Below are 10,230 nucleotides of genomic sequence, written 5' to 3'. Positions count from 1 at the left end.
ACTAGCCAATATAGCTTCCCCCCTATTAACTAATACATAGGGGTGACAGAATCAGAAAGCCAACAGTTTCCCCCTATTAACTTATACAGAGGGGGAAAAGTATTGGCTAACTGATTCATTCCCCCGAGGAAAACAATCAGCTAGCCTATTTCTTCCCCGGGGAAAGAATCAGCTAGTTGATTTTTTCCTTCTAAACCGGAACAGAAGCTGATTGTCACATGAAAGAGTACCACCTGGGCATAAGATAATTTTGAATTTAACATTTTTTTTTTTTAATGGTAATATTGGGTTGATCATCTTAAATATTTCAGGTATTACTCTCTCTTACGTTCTCCACACCCCTGGAATATGTCCTGACAAAATTGACGGTTCTGTGTGCACCACACTGTCAGTGGATGATACATATGATTAGTCTGATCTTTTTATATGCATTAAAAGAAGTCCATGGATGTGTTATGTTAAAATTTGACCGGCTTTGAAGCCGGGTGCCACTCAGTAATCTCCAAACAATTAAAAGTCATCAGCCTAAAAAATTGATCGGTATTATTTTTTTACCTGAAACCAATCAAATAACATACTTCATGCCTTGATAAGTAAGTGTAACCCCTGGAATTTTGACGATGGGGGTTAGCTAATTGAGGAAACATTTGAAAGGAACACTAGAAAGCAAACATAACTTACATTCAGATGATCGTGAATCAATAATGCAACCATCACATGTATAAAAGGTATCTAAGGGAGATAACTTAGTAAAAATATCAACAACAAAATGAGTAAAATTTAGATAGAAGCACTGTAATCCTAGGCATTATATCCTAGACATTTTATTGAAAATTCTACAGTTTATTGAACATTTTTTAAAACCTTTTGCTATTCTCAGATATAAACGAAATTAGGTGTGAATTGGTAAATGCTTTTTTAGAGTAACAAAAATATACATTTTCTCAGTTATTCGCTGCAGACAGAAGTGACCATTTCCCACCTTTTTAACACTGATTTTCGGAATTTTATATTTTCATCTAAGTCTGCTTCTGATGCCATGAATAGAACTCGATCACCCTGCTCATCAAAACCGACGAAATCTCTCTCTGTAGGAACAAAAATGATTAATATTACACGTATGTGATCACTTAAGCACACACATAAGGAACATCAAAATATACTGTATAACTATTCATCACATATGAAAATTTAAAGAATTACTACAGTATATTGAATTTCAAACAGAAAAAAACATGTACAAAAAATGTATAAGGTTTTACAGTGATAATAAAGTGGATGTTTTCTACTGTTTATACAAACAACATTTTTTATTCACTTCAAACTCAACCAACCAATCATAGAGCATAAGAATTATTACATAGGGTATGAACCAGATTTACTGTTGGGTAAGCCAGGATTAATGATTGTTCAGTTGGTACCTGATCTTTTCTTCGCCTTGGGCCCCGGGGTGGGGATGTCTCTGTACTGGGAGGGTATAGGGGACAGCAGCATGGTCACTGTGGCGTCGTACTTCCGGTGGATGTTGGCTATTTGATGGATGGAGATGTCTGTTATCAGATCACAACTGATGATCAGCAGGTCCCTCTGTAAAGCCAGTAAAAAGATGAATTACAGACTGTGTTTTTTTAAAGTTTATAATATGTTAAGTAAATACAAAGTTAACATACCAGTAGTCTGCTTTGCAATGTCTGATGAACATTTCTTTATATGCAGGTTCCTGTCTCTGCAAACAAGGAAGTTTCAGTACCTATTACAAATAAATGTTCCATTTCCTTCGCAAGAAAACAAGTTAAACAGTATCATTGCAGACAAGTCCATATCATCAATGGAATAATGTCACATTACCATAGTCTAAATTAAGTTAACATATATATAAGGTTGTGTCTTGATAATCCATTCACCTTTGTCTCAAGCAAATGTGACTAAAATGAGGGATAGTTGGGTCCCCTAAAACACTCGTTAGGAAGAAGGTCAACCTGTCAACTGAAAGACTGGTTAGGAATTAACGATCGAAGTAGGTCAATCACTCAACTAAAACATTGGCTGGATAGTGGGACAATCTGTCCCCTAAAACACTGGCTGGATAGCTACCGGGGGATCTTTCCCCTAAAACAATGGGAGGATATAATGGGTCAATATGTCCCCTAAAACACTGACTGGATATTCGGTATATCTGTTTTCTTAAACTCTGGCTTGATAGTAAGCCAATCTGAACCCCTAAAACACTTGATGAGTGTGGGGTAAATCTGTTCCCTAAAACTCTGGCTGGATAAAGAGTCAATGTGTCCCCTAAAACTCTGGCTGGATAAAGAGTCAATGTGTCCCCTAAAAATCTGACTGGATAGTAGGACAACTGAATAATGGTGGCTAAATAACGGTACTCATCTGTACTATAAAATTTGTATTTATAAAACTTAAAGCGTTAAAATGCCTGCATACATTTTATGCCCCTCATTTCCAGCATGTGCTTACACCTTAATAGGACCACTATACCTTGACTTTGTCCTTGAGGTATCTAAGGGAGTCAGCGGTACCCCAGTAATTGGCATCAGGTATGCTGACAAAGTCTAGGCGAAGCTTCACTCCCACCAAGGCCTTACGGATTTCTGCTGCCTGGGAATCGAGAACAACCACAATGGCCTCTGAAATATATAAAATCTTACAGTTACAGCAACTTCAAAAGTGAAGACAGGATGTAAAGGTGTATGCACATTTTCTCTCTCTGCACCTCTATCTAGAATATGTCATGACAAAATTGAAGGCTCAATATACTAGTGTGCACCACAATTCCTATGAGACGAGAAGAGTTCTTTGATCCTTGATGAACATGCAAAAGTGAGCATAACCCCTGGAGTACCAAGGATGGGCATTCACGATATCCAGGGGTTTCGCTCACTTTTGTTCTCTGCACACCTGGAATGTGTCATAGCAAAATTGAAAGCTCAGTGTGCGCCACCTTGTTGATGAGACGAATGCAAGAAGACTATATAGTTCGATACTTTGATGTACATCAAAAGAATCTCGCGGTTGCGTAAGGTAAAAATTGACAGGCTTTGAAGTCGAGTGTTGCTCCTTTGTAATCTTCAAAGGACAGGTATCAGCCTAGCGACTGGACAGTTTTTTTACCTGAGACTTATCAAACAGCTATCTTCGTGCCTTCAATTTTGCCATGACAAATTCCAAGGGTGCAGATAGCGACAGTGAGCATTACCCCTGGATATCGAGGATGCAAGGATAGGGTGCTGCATATTTCTTTGCTAGCTGGAACACATACTGTACAGTAAATGACAATAGGAATGCCTCATCCCTGACATCAAATTATGAAGCATCAGGTGGAAGATGCCCTTCCTTTATTAATTTTTCCCCCATCATCAAACAAGAGCGATTCTTTGAAAAGTATATATATTTTATTATTTACGTAAGGCATTATTTATATATTATCTAAGAAGTGAAGATTTATGTAATGAGGAATATCATATTGTAGATATAAGATACATACCTTCAAAGCCAGCCCTTTCCAGCATGTAAACAGGGTAGATGACCATTGGTAGGTTGCCTACAGGCAGTAGGGCCTTTGGATACTTTGCTGTGTTGAGATCTGTCATTCGTGTCCCTCGCCCAGCAGCCATGATCACAGGTTGGAACTCCATATTGATCGTCTAGTAAAAGGCAGTGTTTTCAATTACCTAAATAAAACAAAGATGTGTTGTTATTTACAACAAATTCCAATCTATATTCTTTCAATTCTAGATGATGTCAATGGTTTTTAATTCTTACATTCTAAAAGAAACCCCCTAGCTTGATTTCTCTTCAAAATCTTTAACAAAATAGTTTACTTACTGAAGATGCTGAAGTTTACAATAAAATATTTGGAACCCCTTCAACTTTCCAAGGCTGTCTTAGTGACATTATAAGTTTTTTAAAGGCATGTACTTATCCCAAATACATAGAAAAATTGGTTTGGCTATATATATGAACACAATATTGTTTTTTAAGTTTGTTCTGGACAAGGTGGGGAAATGGGTTGCAGACGAGATAGACCAGAAGATATCTCTGCCCTATCAAAACAACTTTTAAAAGGAGATAGATAGTTATATATTTGGATTAATTGATTAGAAAAAGTACAATGAAGAACAGCACGATGTATCATCATCTATATGCCTTTCTCCGTCGATATCGACGATTACAGAAGTCGTTCTTGTGCTGTAGTGCGTTAAATGTTATGTACAGTGATTTTTTCTTATTTCATTTTTATTATTTGCTAAAGGATAAAAACAGGTTAAAAGCAGTGAGTGTTAGTAATGTTGTAGGTTTTGTATATGTACGATTATGTTATATGTGGTGCATGTCCTGAATTCTGCTAGTGTTTCTGTATACATCCTAAACAAATATCATAACACAAGCTCTGTGACATATATGATACACAACTTAAAATAGTCAACACTACACACATGTAGAACAAGAACATACATTTATTCTTCTCTACAAAATAATACAACAACAAGAAGCAATACAAACTAACAATCTCATCCCGGCAGACACCAGAACTAGTTTCTAGTTTCTAGCCATCCCATCTAATCATCTTTATAGCTCAATATCTTGTACGTACTAGACCTTGTCGTCCTATTTTAATTTACACTATATTAGTGTATATTATGTCAATTTTTACTCTTAAGCTATATTTGCATGTATGCACATTACACTTGAAGTGCTTTAACCCTCCAATATATAGCAACACCTGTGTGATATGCAGGTGTTTCACTATTATCTATTTACATCTTTTTTAGTAAAGTACTTTAAATTTAGTGCCTGTGATATCTAATTATATGCTGCAGTGGCGGATCCAGAGGTTATTTTGGGCTTCAGGACACCCTGATAATTTTCTTTAAAAATCATGTATTTTCACCATTTTCCACACATGGAACCCCCCTCCCAGGAAATTTGNTGGAAACCCCCCAGATAGGTTTCTGGATCCGCCACTGTGCTGCTATGTTATTGTATGTTTTACCCGCTGATTATGTGCTAGCTTTCTGTTATAGTGTATAGCTTTAATTGTTGTTATCTGTTTGCTTTATCATGTTTGTCGCAAAAATAGCGCTACAGCGCTAATGTTAAATAAAGTTTCTTGTATCTTGTAGAACACATCACGACTTTAGTTACAGACATATCTACACATATCATTCGCAGAAATAGAAACTGTAGCAAATGTGATTTGGGAGACGTCGAGGACGAATTCCATTTCATGTTTGTATGTCCTTTTTATAATGATTTGAGGTTAAAGTATATAAAGAAGTATTATTATAAGAGTCCCTCTGTTTACAAACTTGTCCAACTTTTATTTGTAAATAATGTCAAAGAGTTGTCAAATCTAGGTAAATATTTATATCTAGCCACTAAGCGGCGAAATTGATTAATTAGCTACACGTATTTATAATTTTTGTGCTTTTGTATTATGTTCTTTGTTTAGTTTGCACTTGTATGCTTATAGTCACTCTCCTATAACATATATACATGTACAATGTGTCATGATTAGTTTGTACCTATAAGTCTTAAGACTTTTGGTGAATAAAGAACTTGAACTTGAACATCCAAAGACACATATAGAGACACTCATTCTTTCTATACACCATAACACATTAAAACAATTAACCTATTAGATACACTAGCAGATCTAGAATATTCAGGACATGCATCACCGCATTTAAGCCATTTTGGTCTCTGTGGTATATAACATATAGATAGATAGATCACATATAACATAATCAAACAAATACAAAACCTACAACACAACTTAAACACTCAACTGCTTTTAACCTGTTTGTATCCTATAGCAAATAAAAAAAACACTGTATATAACAACGCAATACAGCACAAGACCACAAAAACTTCCGTAATCGTCAATATTGACGGAGGAAGATTTCCAGATGAAGAAGATGAAGATTAGTTGTGGTACCGATGTGTCTCAATCAGTGCATATGAAAGAAAATGTTCCCAAATTGTGTAAAGTGATTAAAACCTCTGCATATTTTGGCAGTCTTTTAGAGGAGATCAAGTTTTAGAATATTTATGGCTGACATGCAGTAACAATATTGTTTTAGTCTAAGTTTCTTTAGGCGAAATAGTAAGGGTAAGACACCGAGAAACTCGTGATCAGCTGGTGATAAAACAACACAAAATCATGGGATCATTATCTTCGTCCTTCATCTAAAACATTGCAAATTTGTTATATCTACCAAAAATACCTTTTCTTCTTCAGAATGTATATACAGGAAATAAATATGTTTAAATGGCAGTCTTCAAAATTAACTTCGTATGCCATGGATAAGTTACGATCTGATGAAATTTTCTTTCATCAACGTTCAAAAAGCAATTGAGTGTTTCCCTATCCATTAAAAACGCCAACGTGATTGGGACTTCGGTATGACATAGAAAAGAAAACAATCAACGTGCTTTATTTTCCGGAAATATTTCCGAAGTATGGAGTGATGGGCCTGTTCGTTTATGCGGAACAACCGGTTTGACCGTTTATAAATGTAACGATTTCGGGTATAAATCCTGGCGGACCTGCAAATGTTTATGCAGGCCTTCCACGGCTTTGTCAAGGCTCGCCTAGAACCAGCATCAGCTAACTAGGTCCGACCTTATTTAATAAACGAACAACTGTGGTCCGACCAGTTTGACCGTTTAAACGAAAACGGCCATAATTAGGGTTATATTCTAACGAAGTTAGTTGATTTGGAAAACGAAAAATAATATATGATGGAACGGCCTAATTAAACAAACATTTTAATGCAACACAAAGCTGTTTGCGATAGCAAATGGTTGCAGTTATCTCTCTTTACACAAACCAGTTGATATACACGACTTGTCATAGTGGTAATTTGAGAAGGGGTTGAAAAATTGCTTTTGTTTACCAATTCTTTACAGAGAATATGCGTTTTATCATGAAGGCGTATATGTTACTTTCAGTACAGTATGTTTAGAAAATGCAGTTTACCTTTTTGATTCGAGACAGCTGTACCTATACATGTGTTATGAACATGTTATATATATATATATATATAATGAGTATATTTTACAATATATTACACCGTAATCAGCTGGTAATGGTTCGAGGAATGGTCCAGGGGTCCCCCACTTTTTCTAATCACCGATTCTTTTTTACTAAATATCTATACCTTTTTATTAATTTACAATCTCGGCGAGATAATTAAGTGCACAGACTAAACATAATAATCATGAAAAATAAATAAATGCTTTTTGTATATTATTTTGTACCTTTTTTTAACGCAACGGACCAGAATTTCTAGCAGACGATACCCGAAAATTGGACCGCTTTAGCATACAATCTCGCTGAAATTCATCAACCTACCTGGTCACATTATACTGACAACTAATTTACTCGATGGAGATGCCTAGGGAAGCGCCGATAAAAAGAAAGTGGATAGGAGGGGGCGGAAACGATATAAAGATTCTAATTGTTACAAAGGTAACAGGAGAGAAAAATGCACGGTCAGATCTAGACCGGGGTTCGAACCCGGGACCCTCCGAACCTTAGACGGACGATCTACCAATTGAGTTTCCTGGCCGTCTACGATCGACCCAGTCCAGTTCCGCTACATTTGTCCCTCCTTTTTCTAAAGCTTCGCCCCAAGTTCGGGTATCTCCTTGTCACACATTTACCCTGTACTTGAAGAAGGGTTGATCACAGATGATGTAAAAGGGACGGGAAAACGCCCAGCCAGACCGGGGTTAGAATCCACCCGGTACCCTCCAAACTCTATAGACGGACGCTCTATCAGCTGGTTGCCGATGATAATGATTGACCCAGGCCAGTTCCACTTCACATAAACAGGAACAGGAAATCGTTTTTGTTTTCTTCAATGTTCTCCGAGGGGAAAAATACGGAAAAAACACGAATTCTGCATGGGCACCACATAAGTCGCCTCATGTGTATTTCCTCGGACTTACATGTAATTACTGACTAGGTCGACACAAATCAAATGACGAGGTAGAGGTGACGAGGTTACAGTGACGTCGATGAATGACGAGGTAATACAGTGACGATTTGCATGTCTGATGAGTTAGAGTGACGATGTCCGAATGAGGATGAGCGGCGAGGTTAGAACGAGGTTAGAATGACGAGTTTGGAATACCGATGAGTTATGATGTGAGGATGAGGATGATTGACGATGTTAGACTGACAATTAGTAACGAGGTTAAGGTTACAATGTAAGACAAGGTTAGGTTTGTCGAGGTTGGAGTGATGATGGGCACCTATAGGCTACAGCTACGGTGATTGACGAGGTTAGATTGACGACGAGTATTCGTACTGAGGTTTTAATGATGCGTGACAAAGTTTCAGTGACGATGTGTAAATGAAACATTTAGATTAACGATGAATAACGAGGTTAGAATGATTTTAGAAGACGAACTTAGAATACAGATGAGTGACAAGGTTAGAATGAGGATGAGTGATGAGGTCAGAGTAACAAAGTTAGGATGACGATGAGTGACAAGGTAAGAATTAAGTGAAGGAGACGAGGCTAGAGTGACGATTAGTGACGGTATTTTTGTGACAAATGACGATGGTTGACAACGTTAGAACGACGATGTCAGGGTAACGATGAGCGACTAAGTTAAAATGGCGGTGAATGGTGAGGTTATAGTAAGGAGGAGTGACGATGAGTGATGAGGTTATAGGGGGAGGAGTGACGATGAGGGGTGAGGTTATAGTAAGGAGGAGTGACGATGAGGAATGAGGTTATAGTAAGGAGGAGTGACGATGAGGGATGAGGTTATAGTAAGGAGGAGTGATGATGAGTGATGAGGTTATAGTAAGGAGGAGTGATGATGAGTGATGAGGTTATAGTAAGGAGGAGTGATGATGAGTGATGAGGTTATAGTAAGGAGGAGTGACGACGTTACAGTGATGATGAGTTTATAGTAAGGAGGAGTGACGATGAGTGATGAGGTTATAGTGAAGAGGAGTGACGATCAGTAATGAGGTTATAATAAGGAGGAGTGACGATGAGTAATGAGGTTATAGAAAGGAGGAGTGACGATGAGTGATGAGGTTATAGTAAGGAAGAGTGATGATGAGTGATGAGGTTATAGTAAGGAGGAGTGATGATGAGTGATGAGGTTATAGTAAGGAGGAGTGACGACGTTACAGTGATGATGAGTTTATAGTAAGGAGGAGTGACGATGAGTGATGAGGGTATAGTAAGGAGGAGTGACGATGAGTGATGAGGGTATAGTAAGGAGGAGTGACGATGAGTGATGAGGGTATAGTAAGGAGGAGTGACGATGAGTGATGAGGTTATAGTGGGAGGAGTGACGATGAGTGATGAGGTTATAGTAAGGAGGATTGACGATGAGTGATGAGGTTATAGTAAGGAAGAGTGATGATGAGTGATGAGGTTATAGTAAGGAGGAGTGAAGATGAGGGATGAGGTTATAGTAAGGAGGAGTGATGATGAGTGATGAGGTTATAGTAAGGAGGAGTGACGATGAGTGATGAGGTTATAGTAAGGAGGAATGACGATGAGTAATGAGGTTAAAGTAAGGAGGAATGACGATGAGTGATGAGGTTATAGTAAGGAGGAGTGACGATGAGTGATGAGGTTATAGTAAGGAGGAGTGACGACGTTACAGTGACGATGAGTGACGGGGTTAAATGACGATGAGTGACGAGGTAAGAGTGCTAAAGTTAGAACGACGATGTCAGGGTTACGATGAGTGACATAGTGTAGAATGGCGATGAATGGTGAGGTTATACAGTAGTGACGATGCGTGATGACGTTAAAGTGATGATGAGTGACGGGGTTAGGTGACGATGAGTGACGGGGTTAAGTGACGATGAGTGACGGGTGTAAGTGACAAAGTTAGAACGGCGATGTCAGAGTAACGATGATTGACTAAGTTAGAATGACGGTGAATGGTGAGATTATACAGCAGTGACGATGAGTGATGAGGTTAAAGTGACGAGCTGAGGAGTGATGAGGTTAGAATGACGATAAATGGCGGGGTTTGAGTGACAAAGATACAGTACAAGCCCAGTGTACAGTGACGATGAGTGACGAGGTTAAATGACGATGAGTGACGAGGTAAGAGTGACAAAGTTAGAACGACGATGTCAGGGTTACGATGAGTGACATAGTGTAGAATGGCGATGAATGGTGAGTTTATACAGTAGTGACGATGAGTGATGATGTTAAAGTGATG

At 38.1% G+C, this 10,230-nt stretch overlaps 1 protein-coding gene across 2 annotated transcripts in view; it reads right to left on the bottom strand.

Moving 5' to 3' along the window:
- LOC110448133 (translation initiation factor eIF-2B subunit gamma-like) overlaps nucleotides 1-6,409 on the bottom strand; it is a 12,204-nt gene extending 5,795 nt beyond the window's left edge. The window contains exons 1-5 of one of the 2 annotated variants that reach the window (XM_021494212.1): nucleotides 6,237-6,409; nucleotides 3,503-3,689; nucleotides 2,497-2,645; nucleotides 1,422-1,587; nucleotides 983-1,088 (exon numbers count right to left, since the gene is read on the bottom strand). In XM_021494212.1, the coding sequence (XP_021349887.1) occupies nucleotides 983-1,088; nucleotides 1,422-1,587; nucleotides 2,497-2,645; nucleotides 3,503-3,653 (572 nt within the window). In that variant the 5' untranslated portion in view covers nucleotides 3,654-3,689; nucleotides 6,237-6,409. The remainder of the gene's footprint in view (nucleotides 1-982; nucleotides 1,089-1,421; nucleotides 1,588-2,496; nucleotides 2,646-3,502; nucleotides 3,690-6,236) is intronic. The other variant, XM_021494203.1, reaches the window with a different exon arrangement.
- Nucleotides 6,410-10,230: the final 3,821 nt, after the last annotated feature.

Source organism: Mizuhopecten yessoensis, unplaced genomic scaffold, assembly GCF_002113885.1.
Source record: "Mizuhopecten yessoensis strain PY_sf001 unplaced genomic scaffold, ASM211388v2 scaffold419, whole genome shotgun sequence".
In the NCBI taxonomy this organism is placed as follows: domain Eukaryota; kingdom Metazoa; phylum Mollusca; class Bivalvia; order Pectinida; family Pectinidae; genus Mizuhopecten; species Mizuhopecten yessoensis.
This window is presented reverse-complemented; position numbering and strand designations above follow the sequence as displayed.